This window comes from Aethalodelphis obliquidens, unplaced genomic scaffold (genome assembly GCF_003676395.1).
Source record: "Aethalodelphis obliquidens isolate GAN/ISIS:26980383/991018 unplaced genomic scaffold, ASM367639v1 scaffold10, whole genome shotgun sequence".
Taxonomy (NCBI): domain Eukaryota; kingdom Metazoa; phylum Chordata; class Mammalia; order Artiodactyla; family Delphinidae; genus Aethalodelphis; species Aethalodelphis obliquidens.
Window position 1 is genome coordinate 43,509,105 of NW_020837954.1, and position 25,332 is coordinate 43,534,436.

At 46.7% G+C, this 25,332-nt stretch overlaps 1 protein-coding gene across 1 annotated transcript in view; it reads left to right on the forward strand.

Annotated features, from left to right (window-relative positions):
• The first annotated feature begins 2,170 nt into the window (after positions 1 to 2,170).
• The window catches only part of TTC9 (tetratricopeptide repeat domain 9), a 35,140-nt gene continuing 11,978 nt past the window's right edge, over positions 2,171 to 25,332 (forward strand). Inside the window, exon 1 of the mRNA XM_027111640.1 lies at positions 2,171 to 2,800. Coding sequence (XP_026967441.1) covers positions 2,401 to 2,800 — 400 coding nt within the window. The 5' untranslated portion in view covers positions 2,171 to 2,400. The remainder of the gene's footprint in view (positions 2,801 to 25,332) is intronic.

A 25,332-nucleotide genomic window follows, 5' to 3' on the forward strand; every position in this document is an offset into this window, starting at 1 on the left:
ACAACCTTTCTAAAAAGCAGATTGAAAGTATGTTCCAAGACATTTTTAGACATTAGCATAATTTCTTGCAAGGAAAAACAAATTAGGACAAAAATTTAAGTATAAATATAGTTAGTTAAGAGCATAGATACTGAGACCAGATTGCCTGGATTTAAATCCCAGCTCTACTTCTTATTAGCATTGTGACCTTGGGCAAGTCTCTGTGACCTGGTGTCCAAAATAGGGATAATAATAGCACCTGTTTCACTGGATTGTTATGATATAAGTGGTATCTATTATTTGTATTATCTCAGTGTTTTTTGTAATACCAAACAATTGGAATCAATCTATCTGACCACAGAAAAATGATTAAGTACGCTATGCTGTAGACACAAAGGGAATATTATGAAGTCATTAAAAATAAGGCTTTAAAAGACTATTTAATCACATATAATGTAAAGTAAAAAGAGCAGGAAACTGTATATATCGTCCCATACCACTCATGTTCATTAAAAGAGCACTTTGTACAGATACAGATGTATAGAAAACAACCAGTAGGAATTACATCAAAATATTAACAAAGAATATATCTGGGTGACGGTGTAGGGTTGGGGGTTTCTTTATACGTTTCTGTACTTTGCAAATCCTCCAGAGCAGTGTTTTTCACACTCTTCACAGGCATATGAATCACCTGGTAATCTTGTTAAAATGCAGATTCTGGGTCAGTAGGTCTGGGATTTTGCAGATTCTCCACCTTTAACAGGTTCCCGGGCGATGCTGGTGCTACAGGCCCAAGGTCTCCACTTTGAGTAGCAAGGTTTTGGAGCAGGGGTCCTCAAACGTGAGTGTGCATCTGAACCAAGTGGGGGTGGGTGGATCCCATGCCTAGAGTTTCTGATTTTAGTAGGTCTGGAGTGGGACCCTAGAAACTGCATTTCTGTTTTGCAGGTGATCCTGATGCTGCAGGTCTGGAAACCATGCTTCAAAAACCACTGCTGTAGACTATATATACATATACTTTTTTCTCAGCATCATAAAGGAGGGGGGAGCACTAAAAAACAGGCCAGCCTTCTCCACTGTTTACAAAATCAAATGCAAACGCTTCATCCAAATGCCTCCATAATCTAACCCGATCATTTCCAGTTACTTTTGTTTAGGCCATAAAAATCACACCACTAATGCCCTAAACACACTCAAGATTCCGAACATCATGCCCTCTGCTGTTTCCTCACTCTGGTTGAGATGTCATTTCCTTCTATCTCCTCATGCCCAGATCTTACCCATCTGTCAAGGCCTTCGAAGGCCATTTCCGGTACAAAGCTTCCCTTCCTTGGGGCTCCACGGGACTTTCTGTTCCCCCCTGATGACACTTACCAATCTCTGCCTGGCAGAGTGACTCTGCCGGTGGGTGGTGTATCTCCCCCAGTAGACTGGGAGTTAGTTAATGGTGAGCAGGGCATCCCTTCCTTGACTATCTTTGTCTGCCCCCTGACCTCAGCAAATCCCCAGTAGACAGCCGCCGCTCAGGGCAGACTGAAAGAATGAATGAACGAAGGGATGGAACCTCCCGAAGCAGGGCAGAACTGTCCTGTAAATGGAAATTCGAATGCACGCCCAGCCTTGATGACCGACAGTAACAGGTGTTTTCCATCTCTGATGTCTGATTCATTCTGCACAACTGCCTGCACACCCAGGCTTCGACACACGGCGGCTCCTGGAATCCAGCGCCCTACACGCTGAAGTGCCCACTGTGTTCTGGGCGCCTGGGCAGCCACACTCGGAGACACACCTCAGCGACAACCTGCATCCACAAAAAAAAGAGGCCCTGCCACCTTAAAAATATTAACGCCTCACTGCAAAGAACACGCGCGCGCGCGCACACACACACACACACACACACAGACCCCCTCCCCCGTGTGCCTCTTTCAGACTAGGCGCGTCTCCGAGGGCTGGATTGAATGGGAAAGAAAGGGCCAGTCTTTGTCATTAATCCTCCCCTCCTTCAGGCGAGCCAAGCTTCTTCCGGGTCAGCGACAATCACCGCCAACCCCAGCAGGCCCTCGGTCCCCCTCACCGCTAGCCCCGGAGCGCGCGAGGGCCAGGTCGCCACCGCCCGCAGGTTGAGGGAGGGGAGGAGGGCGAGGAGGAGGGCGGGCGGCGCGGGAGGAGGGGAGGGAGGGAGGGAGGGAGGAGGGAAGGAGGGGAAGGCAATCCGAGGAGGAGGAGGAGAGAGCAGCCTCCCGCAGCTGGCGAGGAGAATGGGAGTGCGGGACGACAGACCGCCGCGGGGTGTCACGGCCGCGGCCAAGCTTGCCAGGCGTGGGGCAGGCGCCCGGCGCTTTTAAACCCGGGAGGGCGCGGCGGCGGCGGCGGCGGCGGCGGGCGGATCGCGGCGCGCGCTGGGCGCCGGGTGGCGGCCGAATGGAGAGGAAGGGCTCGGCGGCCAAGGGGAACCCGAGCCCGCCGGCAGCCGGCGAGGCTCAACGGCCGCAGCCGCCACTGTGCGTCCCGGGCGGCGGCGGAGGGACCCCGGCGCGGGGCCAGGGTGGCGCGGCTGCGGAGCCAGCCGAGTTCATCCGGCGAGCGCACGAGTTCAAGAGCCAAGGGGCGCAGTGCTACAAGGATAAGAAATTCCGCGAAGCCATCGGCAAATACCACAGGGCGTTGCTGGAGCTGAAGGGGCTGCTGCCGGCCTCCGGGGAACGGGAGCGGGACTCGCGCGCGGCCTCCCCGGCCGGGGCCCCCAACCCCGGGAGCCTCTCGGAGGAGCAGAGCAAGACGGTGGAAGCCATCGAGATCGACTGCTACAACAGCCTGGCAGGTGAGCCGCGCCGCGCCCCCGACCCCTCCTCTCCCTGCCCTCCCGATCTCCCGCCAGGCGCCGGTCCCCATTCCCCAGCCCCGGGCCTCCGGGTCACAGCCGACCGCCGCGGCGCGCCGCGACGCACACGCCCCCGCTGGGACCGTGCCGCTCTGGGAAGGAGAACCTGAAAGGGGGGCGCTTTGGGAAAAGTGTGACTTTTAGGATTATACCTTCCAAAACTCGTTGTCATCTCGCATTCCTCCCCCGCATCCTCGTAAATCTCGCCTATAAATAACTGGACCGAGAGATGGGGACCCAGCCGGCCTGGCGGCGACTGCTACTGCTACTACTGCTCGCCAGTGGCCCTGGGTCCAAATGCGGGCAGCAGCACCCAGGGTGGGCCACCCGCACCCACGGCATGCCCAGTGGCTGCTTGCCTCAGGGATCGTTAGCACCAGAGCTCGCCCTCACCTTCCCCGCAGCTGACCGCACACCTCTGGGTCAAGTCCTTCCCCAAGTTTCTTTGGCCCCAGTAGCAAAGGGCAGTTTGCTACGATGCCTTCAGCATCTCAAGCAAAATGGATTCCAAAATGCACTTTCTTCTCTCTGAGCTCTGCTGGGGCCCGGGTTGCCAGGTGAAGAGAGCGATCTCAACGGAAAGCTAGTCCAAGGTTGGGCGTGAGCTGTGCTGCATTCTAGCTCTTCTCCCTGCCTCACTCCGTGTAGCGCTGGTTCTCACACCAGCTAGCTGCTAGGCTTGAGGAAAACGGAGCCCTTTTATTGGGATAAGAAGGTGAGGTATACATTCCCGAGTACACTTTGGGGGTTAAGGTCAAAGTCGGGCGTTTTAAAAATTAACTTTGGCACAGAAAATTTTAAAGTCTCTAAAACCGGAGGAGTCGGGGTCACTCCAGGGGCTTCATGTGAGAAAGTGGAAGATGTTGGCAGAGGCAATGGCCTTATATTTGAAAAACACTCTCTCTCCTCTTCTCCCACCCCATTTGGTGGGATCTGGGCATGACGCAGCTCCTCTGGCCAGATAAAGGCCATCGCTCCTAATCCTTAATCCTTGAAGTTGCCTAAACTAGCTCTGGACAGTTGTAGCAGAGTCAAGTTGGGAGAATGGGTGTGGTTGGGGACGGTGGATTTGTCTGGGGCCCAGACAGCTGGGGATGAAAACAAATGTATGGACAATTCTGCTCTGTTCCTAAGTGCCAGTCAGCTCAGTTCCCTTTGAGATCTCTGGCGCCAGCCTACCTCTGCCTTCCCATAACGCCACGTCCAGTGTCATCTCTAGTCAGGCAAAGCCCAGGCACTTTGTAGATTGTTAAGTAGTTTACAAACTTAAAGGATTAATGATAATAGTAGTAGTAGCATTTGTGGAAATGGTGGTGCTGATAGCAGTACTAGTAATAACGGCAGCAGATAAAGTAGTAGGAATACAGCATAGATGGACTATTTCAATCCATCGCAAGGTACACCATGACTCCCTTTATTTCCCGTAAGTCTCTGGCATATTCATTACTGCCTGATGAATATAAAGGGCAGAGTGGCCATGGGGGAAGGAGGGGGCACTCTGGATCACTAATGCAGTGATTTCAGAGTGGTAATAGAGTCTTATATCCAGTGTTTTCCATGGGCATTCTAGAGTTGCCCCTCACCCCATGCTTTGGCTGCCTGCCGATGGCTAGCACTGCCTACTTTCTACCCCAGAATTGGTTACATTTCCAAGGTGAAACCTAAGCTGTGTCCTTGGTCAGGCCAGCCCACTCAGGGCAGGGCTAAGATCTGGACGGTTCCTCCACTTCCATACCCACCCCTCCACACACTTTGGAAAACTTTAGTGGCGAGAGAATGGAAAGTAGCAATGGCAGATTTCCCCCTCTGCTGCCTTCTCCGGTGCGCACCACTTATTAATATTAATAACTTGTGGATTACAAAAGTAATGCTTACCTATAAAATGTATTTTCGTTTAGAAAATACAGAATTACCTTTAATCCCACCAACCTAAAGAAATCCATTGTGATATATTTCCTTCCTGTATTTTTTTCTATACCTAAACATAAACTATTTACAAAGCTAAGGACCTCCCGTATCCTGTTTTTATTCCCACTTGCCATCATTGTGTCAGAGCATTTTTACGTTTCACTAAAATATTTTTGTGAAGATTATTTTAAATGGCAACCCAAAATTTGTAAATGTGTGTTTGCAATGAGCATTTGATGGAAAGAGAAAGAAAGATGATCGCTGTTATTGCTGTTAGAACCAGAACAGTGCAGCGTGGCCCATAAGATAATCTACCCCCCCCACCCCACCCCCGTGCCTGATTAAAGGGAGGAGACAGCAACTGCAAGTTTGTTCCAGCAAAAAGGCAACTGGCCCTTCCACTGGGGCTGCAGTGCTGGCTGAGCAACCCAGTGGGCTTCAGGAGAGAGCAGTCTGAAGATGTTGGTTCTCTCAAGGACCTGTCCTTCCACACAGCTGTGCATAGAGGGAGAGGTTTGGGGTTTAGAAGCAACATGAACTAGCCCAGAAACACCTGGAGGATTAGGCTGTGTTGCTAAGGGCATCTCAGCACCAAACAAAAGACTATTATGAGGCTTCGGGAGGAAACCTAGGTTCAGTGGACCCTTGCACTCTTAATGGAAGACTCCAAGAGAACAGCAAGGGGGCGGTTAGAATCTGTTAAGAGATGTTAACCTAAAAATCCATTTGGATGACTTGAGGTGACCACTTGAAGGGTGTGCAGGCAACGTGCAAAGTGCCTGTGGCTGTGGTCTGTTCTGCCTCGGAGTTCCTTCTGATTAGTAGGGATCTGGCCAGGGGTGCAAGACCCCCAGATTTGATTTTGCATGTCTTATTCTCTAAGAAATTCAAGGAAGGAAATGAGAGCATCTTCTTCCTTCAGAATTTCTAATGACTTTGATACAATGATTAGAAAAGATATTCTGCCTGGGAAGATGTAGACATGTGATTCTTAGCAACGCTGCAAAAGAAGCATGTACTGGCCTGTCGATCAACTCCCACTGACCTTGAGCAAGACACAGGACTCCCCTGGGGCCTTGGAATGTTCTGTGCAAAACCTCTTGAAGGACAGAACCTTTTGCTTTACAGCTGTTCCTGTGGGGCTGTAGTGGCCCCAGCTGGGTTTGATCAAAATATTGCAATGCATGACTCTGTTGGTATTTTCAAATGATGTTCAGGACTCAAATGCCCACAGTGGAGATGGGTGCTGACAGGCCATGGCATTGGATCTGAAGGCTAGACGAGAGTCAGCTTATGTCCCTATTCCTGGCATACCTCGTGACTTTGTATAAGTCCCTACCACATCATTTTACCTCCATTTTCTCATCCATTTAGAGCTATGGGCGGGGTTTTTTTTGTTTTGTTTTGTTTTTTACCAAAGGGGCAGATAATATCCATTGATGCCAACTGAAAGTCCCAGGACAGGGGAGTGACAAGGCCTAAAGAAGTCACGCAAGAAAAAGGCCTGGATGGGAGCCAGCTTTATCAGTGCTTGTGGACATGTCTTGAAGCCATGGGACCAGGCCAGCTACATAATTTGTGAGGCCCAGTGCAAAATGAAAATGTGGGGCTCCTTGTTCAAAAAAGCAGGAAAAAGTTGTCATTAAAAGTTTTAAAAGATAAAGTTTTTCCCCTTTCTTTCATGGTTTCTCTCTCGACTGGAATGGTGTTTTTATCTGCTATTTAATGTCATTTCAAGAAAATTACAATTTTAAATTATTGGCATGAATTTACTATTCATCTTTATAGTGTGCAATGCCAGTTTTAAGTGGAAATATAAAAACGCTTAACTGGTATATGAAATCATGTAAGTTACACAATTCACGTTTCGTAGCTTGTACATGCATATGTAGTTTATTCTTTTTTTTTTTTTTTTTTTGTGGTATGCGGGCCTCTCACTGTTGTGGCCTCTCCCGTTGCGGAGCACAGGCTCCGGACGCGCAGGCTCAGCGGCCATGGCTCATGGGCCCAGCTGCTCCGCGGCATGTGGGATCTTCCCGGACCGGGGCACGAACCCGCGTCCCCTGCATCGGCAGGCAGACTCTCAGCCACTGCGCCACCAGGGGAGCCCTGTAGTTTATTCTTACTGAAACCATGGAAATGCTGACAAAATGAACTCAACTCTTTTATTTCACTTTTTATATGCATACTTTATAGGTGCCCTTTCTACCAGTCTTGGCTTTCTGATGAATAAGGAAAGGAAAAGGAGCTATTCCATACTCCTACCCTAGTCTTTCCTCCTCTGTCATCCTTTTCAGCATAAGTGGTTGGCTAGTACAGGGCACTTAAGCAAGAAAGGATGTGATGGGGTTTTAGGTTATTTTTGTTTCTTAGAACACCATTGCTCTCTTTCTGCATTTGAAGCAATTTCTGGGTTGAATGGAAAGCCTGGCCTCTTCGGCTGTCAGCGTGTGTGCTTACTTAGTTATTGACCTAAGCCTCTTGTTTGTTGCTGAACTCCCCTGCATTGTGGATCCACTGGAATTCTGTGCTCATGGGGCATCGTGAATGCTATATACTACATGGGCCTGCAAAGAATAGTTGTGCCTCTGTCTTCTGCTCAACTTCATGCTCCATTATCCAATCAGGCTTCACTTCCAAAACACAGTTTCAAAGGTAAAATAATTAGAATTTCAAGAAGTCAACAGCAGAGCATTAAACCAAATACAAGGCCCTTCTGAGCATGGGTCTTATGTGACGGCACCCTTAAAGCCGCCCCTGCAATGGGACACCAGAAGATGACTGAGCGTATACATCTAAGGTGGACAGAATTAGATATAGACCCTGAGGCAGATTCTAAGACAAAAGGTACCCCACAGAAATTGGTGTGGGAACCAGAGAACCAAGCAGGAAGACGGATAAATTACAAATGCAAGAACTCAGAGAGAAAAAAAAAAGAGGTCAAGAGCTAGAGACAAGCAGTAACCTGGTAGCCAGAAGATGAATTGTTGGGATAAGAGCTGGCAAAGGAGGGGAAAGAAGAGGGGCTTCATGCTAAGTTGCTCAGCCAGGATACTGCCATCTGGATGGGAGAGTTTGACTGGCCAAGCCATTGTTAACCTGAGGCTGTTCCTCAGGCAGCCCCTTGGCCAATAAATCTTAAGCCTGTAAATGTGGCTTCAAAGATCATCTTCCAAGAAAGGATGTGAGAATTGAAACTTGTAGAATGCTTTCAAGGAGAGAAAATTCTGAATGTGGACTTTGGGCTGAGTTTCTAAAGTGGATTCTGAAGTTCCTTAGTTTACCTGCAAAAGTAATGAGTTGGGTGGCTCGTAGCCAGAAACTGTCTAAGATATCTTGAAGTAAGAGTTCCTACAGCCAAAAGGCATGGGAGTGCTCCATCCAAGGCAAGGGGACTTGGCTGCAGGATGGACAGGAGGGCCAAGGTGTGGAGCAGCCCAAAGCTTCACAGAGCTTCACAGGTTGGGAGTGACCTTCAGATGGGACATCCTCTCCTGCCAGCTCTTCTCTTTCTTCACTAGGTTGTGCCTCCTCCAAAGAGCTGGGATAAAAGCCAAATGTTTCAACCAACCAGCCAACCAGCAATTTCCTAATTCCCAGATATTTGGCTTTGGGAAGTCAGAGGTCCATGATGGGACCAGAGTTTGCCATTATCACCAACGCGATTAGTGTGGTCCATTCCTAATTACATAGCAGCAAGCACAGCTCTAGCACAGACAGTGGTACCAGACATTTGAAAAGCCAAAGATAGGGGCTACCCTGGTGGCGCAGTGGTTGAGCGTCTGCCTGCCGATGCAGGGGACACGGGTTCATGTCCTGGTCTGGGAAGATCCCACATGCTGCGGAGCGGCTGGGCCCGTGAGCCATGGCCACTGAGGCTGCGCGTCCGGAGCCTGTGCTCCACAACGGGAGAGGCCGCAACAGTGAAAGGCCCGCGTACCGCAAAAAAACAAAACAAAACAACAACAACAAAAAAATGCCAACGATAGGGGAATTCCCTGGCAGTCCGGGACTGGGCTCGGTGCTATCACTGCCGGGGCCCTGGGTTCGATTCCTGGTCAGGGGACTAAGATTCCGCAAGCCACGTGGTGCGGCAAAAACAAACTTTAAAAAAAAGCCAAAGATAATACGACAGAAGATTAAAAGAGTTTAGTGTTGGCGTTCATATGGCCTTGAAATGATCATAAGCAGTGTAAAGCTCATTATCTTCCTCTTAAACATACACACACATTTTCATATCAGCAATGAAATGATGCCATGTCTGGTAGGACTCAAAACCAACAGTTCCCAAATATTTTTTAAAAAGAAGCAGGATGTAGGAGCTATACTCAATATTTTGTAATAACCTATAAGGGAAAAGAATCTGAAAAAGTATGAGATTATATATAATATATATATATTATATATAAAACTGAATCACTTTTTTATACACCTGAAACTAACACAACATTTGTAAATCAACTATACTTCAATTAAAGAAAAAGAAAAAAAAAGGAAGGGGAATGTGTAGTGCCAAGGAGAGCTGACTTGAACTAAAAGAATCCTGGGTTGAAATATATCCAAGTGGACCTTCTCTTCTCTTTCAGCCAAAAGGATTTTAAAACAGCACTGAAATTACAGACAGTGTTTACAGAGAGGAAGCTTGTGGAGCAAAGTTTCCCTGCCACAGTGTGTCTGTGGGAAAAGAACAAAAGTGCTAAGGAAGTGCTAACTAGCTAGCTCGAGAGTTATGGAAAACCAGAATTACGATTTCTTATGACTCCATACCTTACAGAGGTGTGTGAATTTCCTTGTCAACATTACCACCTTGTTATCAGCGTGAGCTTAGGCATTTCCAAAAATAAGGATACTCACCACTACCTATAGTGACTTATTTAATAACCACCACCACAAAACAACAACTATAATAATAATAGCAGCAACAATAATGGTAGTAAAGACTACTGTGAGGAGCCCAGCTCCTGGCACCCAGTAGATGTTCCACAAATGTGTTTGAAAGGAGTGAAAATGCTTATCCCAGCATCTGTCTCATTAAGGATCCAAGAAATTCAATCATTTCATTAATATTCATTGAGCAACTAATAGGTGCTAGACGCTGGGCCTTGAGGGCTGGGAACACAGGAGTAAACATAAAGAACAAGGTCACTGCCTTTCATGAACTTGCATATGTACCTGTATAACTTTGTGAGAAAGAAAACTCAAGCTGGAGCAGTTAAGTCCCTTGCCCATGGTCACACAGTAGTATGTGGCAAACTGGGATTTCTCATCTGCCAGGTCTGTAATTCCAAAGCCTATAGTCCTAACCATTCACCCCACAACCTCCATCTTTAGAAGTTTCTTCCTTAGGTACTAAAATTTGCCTCCTTGAAATTTCTATCAATCCATCCATAGTCTATCTATCTTTTGAAGCAACAAAAAATACATCTCATCACTGTAACAAGGAAAAGCCTTGACATTTTTAGGGCAACTCGCTTGCCCATCCTCCAGTCTTGTCTTCTGTAAGTTATTCCTTTTACCATGATTGTGCCTTGTGTGATTAGGATTCCCATTCCACGACCATCCTGGGTGGTTAAGGGGAAACTGTCCTGCTCTCTGTAACCAGGTTCTATGTCACTAGGAAGGTGACCTTAGAGGAATGAGAATCTGATGAGTCATAATTTCTAATGAGCCTGGAGGCTTACAGAAGCCCCACCCATACCTCCCCTAGTTTTTATCCCCTTTGCTCCAGAGTGTGTGAATTCCAGTTTAGAGGTCTTGAGAAATTTAAGTGGATGTGGTAAGAGTAGGAATTCATTTCAGCCATTACTTTTCAGTAACCAGTTTGTGGATACAATGACGGGAAGTGACCCATTAGAAGAATAACATCTGGACTTGTGCAGATGCATTACTCCAGACCTGGTCAGTTTTAATGTCATGAGAGTGATGATACCATCATTTAAAAATATGTTCTGGTTTAAGTGCTAAACGAGATTGGACACAGTATTATTCTGTGTGGCATGGAACATTTTCTCTCCTAACATCCTGTAAAGTAGTAGTTATTTTTTAGTTTGTGTTTTTATGACTGGCTGATAAGTTCTAACTTTGTGAGCCGAAACCTCATCTCCCAAGAAACAAAAACAACCCCTCCCCCAAACCCAGCAGTAAATAGACCAGTTGGCCCTGTGTCTAGTGGGACGGGAACTAAGGGAGACTCGTGTGACAGCTGGTGGCACATTCGCTACATATGTGAACTTAATCTGGTCTTGAGTTTCCTCACATATTAAATGGGTATAATCATGCCAGCCTGACTCGCAAGATAAGGGTGAAAAGCAAGAAGATAACGTATGAATGTACTTTATAAACTACAAAGTATTAGAAGTGTAAATTATCCTTTTAAGTGGGCAGGGATATTTAGGAGAACAAAAAAAAGAATAGAAATAAGAAGTGGGAACTGAGGCTTCCCTGGTGGCACAGTGGTTAAGAATCCACCTGCCAGTGCAGGGGACATGGGTTCGAGCCCTGGTCTGGGAAGATCCCACATGCCGCAGAGCAGCTAAGCCCGTGTGCCACAACTACTGACCCTGCGCTCTAGAGCCCGCGTGCCACAACTACTGAGCCTGCGTGCCACAACTACTGAAGCCTGTGCGCCTAGAGCCCATGCTCTGCAATAAGAGAAGCCACCGCAATGAGAAGCCCGCGCACCGCAACGAAGAGTAGCCCCCCCTCGCCACAACTAGAGAAAGCCCGCACACAGCAATGAAGACCCAACGCAGCCAAAAATAAATACATTTAAAAAAAAAAAGTGGGAACTGCCCAATGAAGGAAATTTTCACCTTTAATTCTAACAGTTTTAAGACAAAAGAGATACTTGAGTAGTACCTACTAGGAAAACTCTCTTGATGCGTGGTTTCTGCATTAAATATCTATTGATGCTGACTCTCCCATTTTGTTTCAAACGCACACAAAAAAACTGCTCCCCAAATGCACGTACTCCACCAAAAAAAGCACTTGCTAATACAGTAAAACAAAAGCGTTTCTGATGAGCAGAATGCGAGGGATGTTCTTTGAAAGTCTTCAGACGTCCCCATCAAAAACACAGCGGAAGCGTGACTTGGTAAAGAGTGACGTGGACAGCAAGTTCTGTCTCTAACTCACCAGCTGCATTGGGTCAAGGAATTTTACCTCTTGGGCCGTAGTTTTCTGATGTCTAAAAACCGAGGGTTGGAGTCCAGGATCTCAAAGGTCCTTTCCAGCTCTGGAAAGAATAATTCTCCATTCTTTCTGAACTGGGTGGCCATTACCCAGAATGGGAGAGTTCCGTGTGGACTGATAGAGACCAGTCTACAAAATCTGTTATTACGTGAAAAGGCAGAATGCAAAACAGTGTTTATTTGCTTTGTGTCTGAAAAAAGATATAAACTAGCATCAACATATACTCTAGTACAATACTTGCTTTCAAGAAGATTATCTGAAATTATGCAAGTGAAGCTGTTCACTTCGCTTGAATAGGGACTGGGCAGAGAAATTGGGGAGAGACTTTCACTTCTTTTTTTTTTTTTTTTTAAAGATTAAGACTTGATTGTTTTTAGAGCAGTTTAAGGTTTACAGCAAAATTGAGGGGAAGGGACAGAGATTTCTCATATACTCCCTGCACCCATACATGCCTAGCCTCCCCCGTTATCAGCACTCCCCACCAGAGTGGTACATTTGTTACAGTTGGTGAATCTGCACCGACACGTCATGATCACCAAAAGTCCACAGGTTACTTCGGGGTTCACTCTTGTACTCTTGTACATTCTATGGGTTTAGACAAATGTATAATGACATGTACCTATCACTGTGGTACCATACTGAGTGCTTTCACTGCCCTAGAAATCCTCTGTGCTCTGCCTCTTTATCTCTTACGCCCCACCCTTGGCAACCACTGATCTTTTTACTGTCTCCATAGTTTGCCTTTTCCAGAATGTCCTATAGTTGGAATTATACAGTGTGTAGCCTTTTCAGACTGGCTTCTTTCACTTAGTCATATGCATTTAAGGTTCCTCCATGTCCTTTTTTAACTTTTTATTCTAAATCTTTCCATAGTGCATGACTTTTCTAAGTATATGCATTATTACTTTTATTTTTTACGAAAAACGATGACAGGATTATCTGTGTAGAAAGATTATGGGTAGTTTTGCTTTCTTCTTTTATATTCCCGAAGAAAACCTACCTCAAACACATAATTTTTAATGCCATTCTGGACATTATCTGTGCCTTGTCTAATCCTGTCAGACTGTAACACCAAAGATGTCAAGCAAACTTATCCCAAGCCTCAGACTTTCTCTTAGTTTCCCATAATATGACTTATCCTTTCTGCAGTGCCCACCACCCCCATGCACACATAGGGCTGGATCCTGGCAGCATGGTACCCCACAGTAGGGAGACGCCCCTTTGGACTCAGTAGCACGTGAGTGACGGTTTGCATCTGCTGGTGAGGCAGGGAAGAAAGTTGGGTCAGAGCTTGTGATACAAACTGGTCCTGAGCATTAGTGATGTGCCGCTGGTGTGGAGGAAGGGACCGTATGGGTGGTCCATGTCCAAGATGCTTGTTGGCCCCTGAGTCTAGGAAGTCCTGCCCATCGATAGCTCAGACACAGCACCCAGAAGGAAGCTCACTCAATCATCAGATCTTTATTGGATACTTGCCATGGCTCTTCACAGCCCAAATCTCAAATCCACTGTGTTCGCCTCAAAACATGGCATGCGGTTGTGGGAACAGGGTTCTAATCTAGAGTCTGCCGTCAACTTGCTCCGTGACTTTGGAAAAGTCACATCACTCTGAGCCTCAGTTTCCTCATATGTAAACAATCGGTGTTGGGTCACATGCCCTCTGAGTCCCCTTTCGGAAGTGCTGAACTGTCTAGGAGTTTGAAGACCCTCTAGCTCCCCTCTCCCCCACCTTCTAGCCTCTCTCTCTGGAAGCAACCAGATTTAGGAAGGAAACAGGAAACGAGCTCTCTTTTGTTCCCGTTTACTGATATGTGCTGACAAATAGGCATAAAGATCTCAACTAAGATTTCCAAGGTAACCTTGCAAATCTGAGGGTAAACCAAAGTAAATGGCAGTCTCCCCGGACGATAGAGTCAGACAGAGGGTCTCAGAGAGAAACCGGAGTAGGGGTTGGAAGCCTCTATAAAACATTGCCTGGGCCCTGGAATCTGAATCGATGGTACCAGAGATTACCTACTGCTGCTACACCTTCTCAGATTATTCCAAAATTCAGACTTTGATTCTAAGCAGGCAGTCGTTCACCATAAGAAATCTGGCAAGACTAGCTGTATTAGGCCAGGAAGTTCTGATGGAGGGAAAAAAAAAAAAAAAAAGAGCTGTTAGGAAATGAACTGGCAGCGGCAGGGCCAAGAGTTTCAGGGCACAGTTGCTGGCTAAGCTATAGCATCTCAGAGAGTTGCCACCATTGACTCAAGACTGGAGAGCCCTGAGGAGTCTGGGCCAGATCTGAGGATTTGGGGGATGTGATTCTAGGCCAACTGCTCATGCTGAGTCAGAACTGAGCTCCTTTCTTGAATGGACCTGAACCTCAGGCTGTAGGTGCCACTGGGTCATTGGAACTTGTGTGGAATTCTCCCTGATACCTAGAGAGAGAGAGAAGGGCTGTGTTCCTGTGTGTGCCAGTGAAGATGGGAGGGAAGAAAGGGAGCACAGAAAACCTGTAGGGCAAGGTGGCCTGATGGAAAAGATCTTTACTTAGTGTAAGAGGATCTGGGTTTGACTCCTGACTTCCCATCGACTCCTCCGTTAACCTTGGGATGGTCCTAATCTTGACAAGCTTCTGCTTCCATTATAGCGTGGGAGTAGTAGTATGCACCAAACAGGATTGTGATGGTGATTGAAATTAAAGGATACATGCACGCATGCCTAGCACAGTGCCTGGCACGTAACAGATGCTTAATAGATGATGGCTACGGGGACTTCCCTGGTGGCGCAGTGGTTGGGAATCCGCCTGCCAATGCAGGGGATATGGGTTCGATCCCTGGTCCGGGAAGATCCCACATGCCGGAGCAACTAAGCTCGTGGGCCACAGCTACTGAGCCTACATGCCACAACTACTGAAGCCCGTGCACCTAGAGCCCATGCTCTGCAACAAGAGAGGCCACCACAATGAGAAGCCTGCGCACTGCAATGAAGAGTAGCCCCTGCTCGGCACAACTAGAGAGAGCCCATGCGCAGCAATGAAGACCCAACGCAGCCAAAAATAAATAAATTTCAAAAATAAATAAATAAATAAATAAAATATTAAAAAAAAATAGATGATGGCTATGTGTAAATCTAACTCCTACTCCGGTAGGAACTATGGCGGGAAAGTGTGCAAGAGGGGAGGAGAAAGGACTCAGCAAAGGAGGCTATGGGGGAGCATGGGAAGCAAGTGAGCAATAGAGGGGTCACACCTTGCTCGCCTCCCCTGCACTGTAGCCACTTAAGAGCAAGTTGCAGCTCTTAAGTGCAGGGGAGGCGAGCAAGGTGTGAACCAACAGTCTTGGGTATGGATGTTTCCTACCTGGGCCCACGGGGCTGGATGAACAAGTAACCCATCAGGCTTCCTCTGAAGGGCAGCTGAGCTCCAGCAGAACCAAGGACCTTTGGGCCCTGAGGTCTATGCCTGCTTCCAGCTTCTCAGGATATAAGGCGGTCCAGAAAACACTTAGAAACTGCTGAGTTGGGACTTCCCTTGTGGTGCAGTGGTTAAGAAACCACCTGCCAATGTAGGGGACATGGGTTTGAGCCCTGATCCAGGAAGATCCCACATGCCACGGAGCAACTAAGCCCGTGTGCCGCAACTACTGAGCCCACGTGCCACAACTACTGAAGCCCACACGCCTAGAGCCTGAGCTCCGCAACAAGAGAAGCTACCACCATGAGAAGCCCGCGCACTGCAGTGAAGTGTAGCCTCCGCTTGCCGCAAGTAGAGAAAGCCCGTGTGCAGCAACGAAGACCCAACACAGCGAACAATAAATAAGTAAATCAATAAATGAGAAACTGCTGGGTTCTAGGCAGACATGTCTCTGGCCTGAGGTTGTGCAAGCGAATAAGCCTCAGTTAGACGGTGTCTGTTCTCTGCCACTTTCCATCCTCTGCCCCAGGATTCTCTGACCCGTTCTTTGAACTGAACTAGTAGGGAAAGAACTTCGGATTCTCTCACAAGTTAGACCAGTTCAGAGTCTGAGAGCAGAGAGCAAGAATGTTCCAGGAAGAGAAGATATATGCTGTGATCAGCTGGGTTCCCCGGGCAGCTTCACAAGCAAGAAAGTTGACTGGTGCTCTGGGGAAAGGAGGCTGTGGAGGAAGGCAAGGCCCCTACAAGAGGGAGAAGCTGCTAAGCTGGCAGCCTCACGCCTGCTCTGCCTGTTCTCTTGTGTCTTATGCTGGCGCCAGTTTCCTGAGCTGCCTTCCTCATGTCGGATGAGGAAAGCCCCTGGCTTGATCAGGTGTCCTGGGAACAAAAGCACTAGCAGCCATGTCCCCTGGAGCCTCCTTTCAATCCCGCCTTACAGGCACTCCTCTGCCATAATGCCTGGAGTCCTCTCATGACCCTGGGTCTCTCCAGATTGGTGCTCCGTGAACAGCCAGTGCTTTCTGCTCAGTAAACCCTTCAGAAGCCTTTCCTGCATCTCTCCTCCCAGGTTCCCCCACTGCTCTCTTTGAAGACATAATGGGCAGAGGTGATTTTTTTTTTTTAATAAAATCACAGTTGATGAGGGTATTCTAAAAAAAGATAATTTCTTCCCTAAGAGGAACTCTGATGCCTGTTATTACACATTCTTCACCCTGATACACACACACACACACACACACACACACATTTATTTTTCACAAGATTCAGGTTGTACTGCACAAACGTTCACAACTTTTTCCACCAATATTTTACACTAAAAACATTTTTCAGTGTCATTATTTTTCTACAGCGTGATTTAATGTCCGCGTCATGTTCCATTATACCAATGCCCTGTTATTTATTTAACCAGTCCCCTACTGATGGATCTTCAAGTTATTTCCAATACTTTGCTAATACACACAGTGCTGCCACAGAGAGGCCACAAAGGTGCTCTTTCTGCTACATGTGTGCCTGTTAACTAACTTATCTCCAAACATATCTGGTTACATGGTATTTGCCCTGTTGGCATGGAAAGATGGCAGGAGAGGCAATAGGAACAGGAGAGGTGTTGCTGGGGTCACAGAAGGATGGAGGGAGAGGTGATCAGAACAGGAGAGGTATTTTTTAAAGTCTAAAAAGAGAACAAGATGGCATTTTGGCTTCTGAGATTTTCCCCCATCCTGGCTCAGAATTCCTGCCAATGGGCATGACATGTGTCCTTGGCCAGAGCTAACAAGGTAAAGATACTATCAGGCAATGGGTTTCTTCTGAATGTTTCTGGGTATATACTCATTGTCATATTCCAGATGGCCCAACTGGCCCTTCCAAAGTCCCACTTCTAACCCAAGAAAGGGTGTTAATGAAGACAAACAGTAATCCTGTCCTACCTTCTTCCTACTACTCCACTTCTCTCTGTGTATATACCGCAATGAAGTCGATAAGAGTTGGGGGCCGTGGATGGGATAACTTGTAAGTATGCTGCTGTAGCACCCAAGTCTGCTCCTTCCCTCATGAACAGGAGCATGTGACAGGCACCAAAAGGCTGAGCTGACCTCAGGCTTTGGCATTACAACTCTCTTGAGCAGATTTCGATATCCCTTAAAGGACTGTCAACATATGCCTTTAGCTTATAAGAGTTTTAGGCTTGTTTTTCACTTGAGCTCTTTCAAATGCCACTTTCACAGCCAAGTAGTGGCCAACAGAGGGTGAATAAGAAGAATATAAACTCCTTGAAGATATCAATATCTTTTGAATGCTCTCCATTTCCTTACAAAGCCCCGGCACAGGCCGTGATGAATGAATCCTCATCGAATAAGTTTATGAAGAGCCTGTACCCAGGATTGTGTGGTGATGGTGAGAGGGATGCAGCAGCCCTTGAATGCTGGGGACATCCATGTGAAGAATTCGAAGGGCGGGAAACAAAGGGCAGCTTGGGAATGGTATAAAGAGACCTCCAAGAATAATGTCGCTAAAACAAAACAAAAGAAACACTTCGCAATGTTTATTTGAATCCATGTTAAGCATGTGCTAGATTGGAAAAATAGAAGGTCAGAAATTCATGTGAATGGAATCAGAGGAGATTTAGCCCATGAGACAAAGGCAGACGATCCCTGGTCATGGGAACAGCATCAGCAGTGATGGGGAAACTCTATCTAGGCGCCAGGCAGGGCAAGAATGATGTGAATGAAGATACTGCCACTTGAAGAGTGCTGGCTTCCTGAGTCAGCAGGAAGTTGTCATAGCTTCCCAGTGCCTTAGACTTGGAAAAGACCTTCAGGAATCAGTGAGTCCAGGTCTCTTTACCCACCAGCTCTGCTGGAGGGGAACCAATGTGGGCTTGGGCTTAGACAGTCCTGGCTCTTTCCCTAAAACTCAAATGGCCTTAGCAAATCACTTAACTTCTTTAAGCCTCAGCTCTTGGAAGCAGGACTAATAAGACCTATTTTCCCAGAGTCACTGTCAAGGTCAAGTGAGTCATGAAACGCTATATAAGTGTTTGGTATTGCTACTTCCTGAGCATACAATGTGTGTAAACCAGTATGATGTAGCTTTGCTGTGTGAGGGTTTACAGATGCCCTACAGATGCTTGTCTGGAAAGCAAAGAAGGTATGTGTCATAAATAGCTACCATGATGGGCATGAGCTGAGTCTATGGCTGTGAAAAATGATTTTATTCATTGGGAAACAAAAGGGCCCACCTGATGACTGTACCTGTAGATCTGGCCTCATTATAAAAAGACCACCCTACATGTTCTGTGAAAGTGTTACCATCAGGGAGGGTTGTACTATAATTCACAGGTATTAGAAAGATGGTAACTTCCCAGCAAGTTAGAAATAGAGGGGAATTACCTGATCTTGATAAAGAGCATCTACCAAAAAAACTAAAGCTAACATCATACTAATGATGGTGAGAGACTGAATGCTGTCCACAACTCTTCATAGCAGCATCATTCATAATAACCAAACACTGGAAATAGCCCAGATGTCCTTCAACAGATGAACGGTCAAACAAACTCTGGTACGCCCATACCATGGAATACTACTCAGCAACGAAAAGGAATGAACTGTTGATACTTGTAACAGCTTGGATGCATCTCAAGGGGATTATCTCAAGATTATGCTAAGTGAAAAAAAAGCTAATTCTCAACAACTTCATACTATATGATTCCATTTATGTAACACTTTGAAATGACAAAATTTTAGTCATGGAGAACAGATTAGTGGTTGTCAGGGGTGAAAAAGGAGGTGGGGATACAGGAGAGACATGGATGTAGTTATAAAAGGGCAACAGGATCCCTCCTGTGATGGAACTGTTCTGTAACTTAACTTTGGGGGTAGACACAGGAAACCACGTATGTGATAAATGGTATAGAATTAACACACACACACACACACACACACACAAATGAGTACAAGTGAAGCTGGAAAACCTGAATAAGATCTGCAGATTGTATCAGTGTCAATATGGTAGTCAATATATTATACTATAGTTTTATAAGATGTTATCATTGGGGACACTGGATAAAGGGTGCAAGGGATCTCTGTATTATTTCTTACAACTGTATGTGAATCTAATATTATCTCAATAAAAATTTCAATTAAAAAATAATACTGTTGGTGTTAGTCTGGCCAGCAGCAGCTAAGATGGATGTTGTTTCAGGAAGAAACCAGAGATGTGTCATGTCAGCCCTATTAGGATCACAGCCGACTCTCAATGGAATTGGAGATGCAGGTGGTTTTAGGACTTAAAAAAGAGAAGCCTTGGTGGAAACTTTGCACTTGGTTTTGTTTGTTTGTTTTTGTCTTTGAATGCAGAGACATAAGAGGGGTAGAGGGTCCCGGAGAGTTATATAGGAAGCTTCCAAATGAGATGTATACAGATAAAGTATACAAATAAAATGAGCACAGTTTGGTACCGACAGAGTCCCACAGGTGCACCTGGCAAGAAGCAGAACTCAAGCCTCAAAGCTGTCTAATGAAGGAACTGAATTAAAATTCATTATAGGCAGTTGAACATTCTAAGACAGCACTGTGGGTAATGCTTAAGATCACGGTCTCAGGTGACAGATGGCTTAGAATCAAATCCCGGCCCTGATGCATATTAGCTTTGTGACCTTTGGCAAGTGACTGAACTTCCTTGGGCCTTAGTTTCCCCATCTGGAAAATGGGCAAAATACTAGAACCTACCTCATAGGCTGTTGTCCAGATTAAATGGGTTAATGCTTAGAACACTCCCTGGCCAATTCATGCTTGATCAAGGTTACCTGCTCTTCCTCTTACTACCCTTCTGGGAGGATAGATGAATACTGCCTATGGTGCAAGGCTAGATTCTCCTGAGCTCATCAGGAAGCATCTCAGCGTTCTACCCTGTTTCTTCATTTCCTTGGCCTGGGCTCCTATTTACCAGTCAGAAGTCTCTAATCACTAAGAAGGAAAGAACCCAAAATGTCACATGCTGACTGTCGGAGAACAGCTGTTTGCCTACATGTGCAGATTTCCTGGCTCTAGGGCATGGCTTTCTGGGACCTGTTTGCCCTTGTGGGTAATCCTGGGGCCTCCCATGGTTATCCTGGGCTCTCGTGGTTTAACCAATAGATGATCCTGAAGAAACATACATCGAAAATGGTAGAATGTAAAGTACTAGCTCAGGTGAGGCGGCCCACCTGCAGGTGCTCACTGGCGACTTTTTAAAAATGTGGATTACGGGGACTTCCCTGGCAGTCCGGTAGATGAGACTCCACGCTTCCAATGCAGGGAGCGCAGGTTCGATCCCTGCTCGGGGAACTGAGATCCCACATGCTGTGCAGCTCAGCCGAAAAAAACAGACTTAAGAAAAAAATGTGGATCACAGAGTTCCGGAATCTCCATGTTAGCTAATGACGATCAGTTAGCGTGGATGATTTAATGAGAAACACTGTGGGGTTCTCATCAGATGTCAGGGAAACCCTGACTTTTCTCAGCCCGCTCACAAGCCTTCAAGGTGGGGAGCAGCCATAATTACCTTCATTTTTACCCACTTCAAAACTGAAACTCTGAGAGGCGAGCTGTCTGAACCCAAGGATGCCAGGTGAATGCTAGTGCTGGGGACGTTGTCTTGTATCCACCAACTCAGAGGCACTGAAACTGGCCAGCGGCTTCTCCATAAAAATATTTCCGTCTTCTCTCGAAGGCTCTTTCATGCCCTGTAGAGTCGGGAACAAGGCCTATTCATTTTCCTGCCACAGCTGGCTTTTAGAGCTCCTAGCTTTCCCAAATTATTAGGACTCCAGAGGAGCCCAGCAACTTTGGGTCTGTCTGCCACCCCATCCAAAAAGCTGTCAGTGGAATATCGGCGATGGTACCCAGTCATCCACTCGTGATGAGAGAAGGGCTGAGAGCAGGCAGGAGGCAGCATTCACGTCTGCAGTTTAGGGATGGAGATGGGTGGGAGGAGGGCACAACCAACTGTTGACTCAGAGGCTGTCTAATCTATAAGTGAAAAGAAAATAGTCCCAGAACCCTACGCCATTCTTTCCCTAAGCCCCCTTTTCTGGCTGCAAAGCTGCTTTTATCATGTTCTCTGCACATACCCACCCACCCCCGATAGGAAAACACACCTTTGAGCACACTTTTGAAAGGAAAACTGGTAAAGTAAAACCAAGCATCAAACCTAGGTGTGGGAAACATTTGTGGCAAGTGTGAGTTTATGTACATCCGAGACCATGAAAGGAAAAATGAGAAATCGGGGATGGGCTCTGCCCTCGCCGCACAGGTTTGGGGGCGGAGCATTTTTGCTGATCTCTGAATCGGCTCATGTCCACGGAGCATTTGCTGTGGGCCCAGCGCTGCATCCAGCGTTGTGGTGCACTTTCTCACTTCATCCTCAGAACAGACCGGTGAGTTCGATAGAGTTGCTGTCTTTATTTCAGAGACGAGGAAACGAGTCTTAGAGAGGGCCAGTCACTTTCTAAGGCCGCATAACGGGCCAGGGGCAGTCAGGATTAGAACCCAGGTCTGCCTTACCCCTAAATTCTTCATCTCCCTTAGAAAGTAGACATCTCTTTGTGCAAACTGGGGTTTGCCCATCTCCTTCCAGCTGTCTTCTTTGCCCTCCCCACAACCCAGTGAAATAAAAGCAAGCCAAACATAGATTATTTCTGAAATGAAGATTCCTAGGCATTTGGGAGGGCCCAAGGCTCTAAGTAAACAGCCGCTGTCAAGGGGAAAGATCTGTGTGTTACGTGGCAAAAGCCACGCAGACAGTCACACACCCTGACCTAGTAATTGTAACCCTGGGATTATAGGTTATATTTAACATAAACAAAACCTCCATGAGTATATTTATCATAAAGTTACTCCAGTATCTAAAATGTAGAGGCAACGTAAATGTCCAGAAAGAAAAAAAAAGAGAGAAATCAAGAAAAGAAAGTTGTTTTCAGAACTCTGAGTGTAAGCATTCGTGTACAAAGAGAGGAAAATCAGTACTTTTATGGAAAGGTAAAATTGGGTGGGTCATAGCAGTCCTGGATATGAAGCCTAATAAGTAAAAATACCCATCATTTCACTGCACACACTACATTCCCATTGCTCTGCCACAGAAAGACCCTCTGTCATTTTGCAATATATACAAACATCAAATCACCATGTTGTACACCCGAAATGAACATCATGTTATGTCAACTTTACCTCAACCTTTTTTCAATTTTTTTTTCTTTTTTTCTTTTCTTTGGCCACACCGCATAGCATGCAGGATCTTAGTTCCCCGACCAGGGATTGAACCTGCACCCCCTGCAGTGGAAGTGCAGATTCTTAACCACTGGACCGCTAGGGAAGTCCCTACCTCAATTTTTAAAAAAAGAATCAAGATGCTAAAAAAAGAAAGAACCTCTAAATTACCCTCCAAAATATATCTGACCTATTCTTGAAAATTGGCTTTAAATTAAGCTGTAGTTTCCTGCACTGTGTGTAGGATTCAAAATGGAAATTTCCTCTGGTTAACATAACACGTTGCTGGGGAAACCACATTCGACCAGTGATTTCCTAAAGAACTAGCATTTATGAGAATCAGTGTTTGTGCCCAGCGCTGTGTGGGGCATATAACATACATTAATTACTTCATTTTATCATCACAAGAGTCTCTACAACGTAGGTATTATTATCTTCATTTAACACATGAGAAGAAGGAGACCGAGGGAGAGGAAGTAACCTGCCCAAGGGCCAGGGCTAGTGCGTGGCAGAGCTTGGATTCCAGCCTGGGACCGTATCTCCAGATCCAGCACTGACGCAGCCAGAACACCCCAGAACCGGCACAATCCCATGTGCCTATTCCGTGTGGTTAGGACCTATACCAGTTGTTAAACATCCCGAATGTCACCTCTATCCTGATCTAAGCTCTTTCCACTTGACTCCTATGCCAACGCCCCTTGAAATCAATTTGAAAATGGGTCAGATAATTTGGTTGGGGAAAATCTCCCCCAGGAACGTCATAGCCAATTCCTGGGCCCACTTCCCAAAGAAATGACCAGCAAGGTGTATTCGTTTCCTAAGGCCACCATCATAAAGCACCACAAACGGCATGGCTTAAAATAACAGAGAAACACTGTCTCACAGTTCTGGAGGTTAGGAGCCCAAGATGAAGGTGTTGGTAGGGTTGGTTCCTTCCGAGAGCTGTGAGGGAGAATCTGTTCCAGGCCTCTCTCCTGGCTTCTGGTAGCCTCTGGCATTCCTTGGCTTGTAGGGGCCACCTTCTCCCTGTGTCTCTTCACATCGTCTTTTCTGTGTGTGTCTGACTCTGTGTCCAAATTTCTCCTTTTTATACGGACACCAGTCGTACTGAATTAGGGTCCACCCTACTGACCTCATTTTGACTTGATCACCCCTATGAAGACCCTCTCTCCATATGGGGTCACATTCTGAGGTGTTGAAGATTAGGCCTCCAACATACCTTTTTGGGAGGACACGATTCACCTCCGAACAGGGAGCAGCCTCATGAAGCAGGTTCCCCCTCCTCACTCCTGGCCCCAGATGGGTCTCTCCTTCCCTCCCATCCAGCCCATGCTTCCCTCCCGTCCAGCAGGTAAGGGCAAATGGTAGTGAATCGGCTGTCAGAAGAAAACCAATGGCTACATGAACTTGGCCTTCCTCCTCCCATCCAGTTTCCTTTCATCTCATGCCAACAAGTGGCGTTTTGCCCGGGCTGTCACCATGCCGTGCATGCACCAGGAAAAACAGAAACAAAACAGGTGGCAGAGCCAGGAGAGCCTGACGTGTTTTAGCCTGAGGTCTCAGTGTGGTTGCCTTGGGGAACATCAAACTTATGATTTCCTCTGTCTCTGTGTGTGAGTGCTTGGGGCTGTTTAAGTTTCTGATTCTCTTTCTCCTACTGAAGAGTCCTCTGCGGAGCTAAGAAAGCGTGCCAAGCTCTTTCCATAAAATCATACCCTAACCACCCAAGGTTGGCAATGGAAGAGGAATCTCCACATGCGAGGAGCGACTGAGGACTTACCGCCCCAATTTCGTCCTCCAAATTTACCTTTCTCTTGTAAGTTGCACTGGCCACTACTGCTGCCCCCATAGTAGGCTCAGGGAAGGCAGTTTCCCTTCTAGCACTCCTCTCCAAGTATGAATGGAAGCTTGTCCTAATTCTCCACAGCTTGGTCGATTCCAGGATGCAGCATTTATTCAAACTTGTCAGAAGACCCAGAGACCAGAAAGTTCATAATATTTCTCTGAAAAGAGCTTCTAGATATGGTGGTCTGGGAGCCCGGGCCCATCTCCACATGTCTACTTTGGACATGTCTCCCCACCGGGCATCTGCTGCTTAATAACTGCATCTTGGAAGCCAAATATATACTCAGAGCCAAGGCCGTGGACAAGAACAAGCTCCCTTTCCATCTAGCCTGAGGCCTGCCTTCCCAAGTCCACTGTCTCCCAAGCTGGGACTGGCCAACAGCGGCGGTGCTTACGCCCTGCAGGGAAGATCCTGCCCCAGAGCCTTGGCTTGGGAAGACCACATCCGAACATAGTCCAGTCTCTGTGCGAGAGCAAATCTCCACATGGCAGGACTGTCTTAGACGAGCCCTTCAATCGCTGCCCCCCCCATTTCTGATTGTCATCTGCAGCAGAAGATGCCTTTTACCAAAAGTAATAGAACAGAAGTCCTTTTGAAGAGGAACCAGTGAAACAATTTCATCCTTCTATTAAGTGGCAAACATTTATATTCACAGGCTGTTAGGTATGGTAGAGATGACTCAGTGAAGTGTGGGCCCCTCGTTTTTACTGAGGTCCCGAAAGGGAAAGTGATTTTCCTAATGTTGGCTAGTGGCAAAGGTGGGACGAGGATCCAGCTCTTCTGATTCCCAGCCCAGTACTCTTTAGAATAGTGATCTGTGCCGTACAGTAGAGCACAGAGACTCGTATTTTAAACCTTATTTCAAACGGAGACCAGGTTGCTA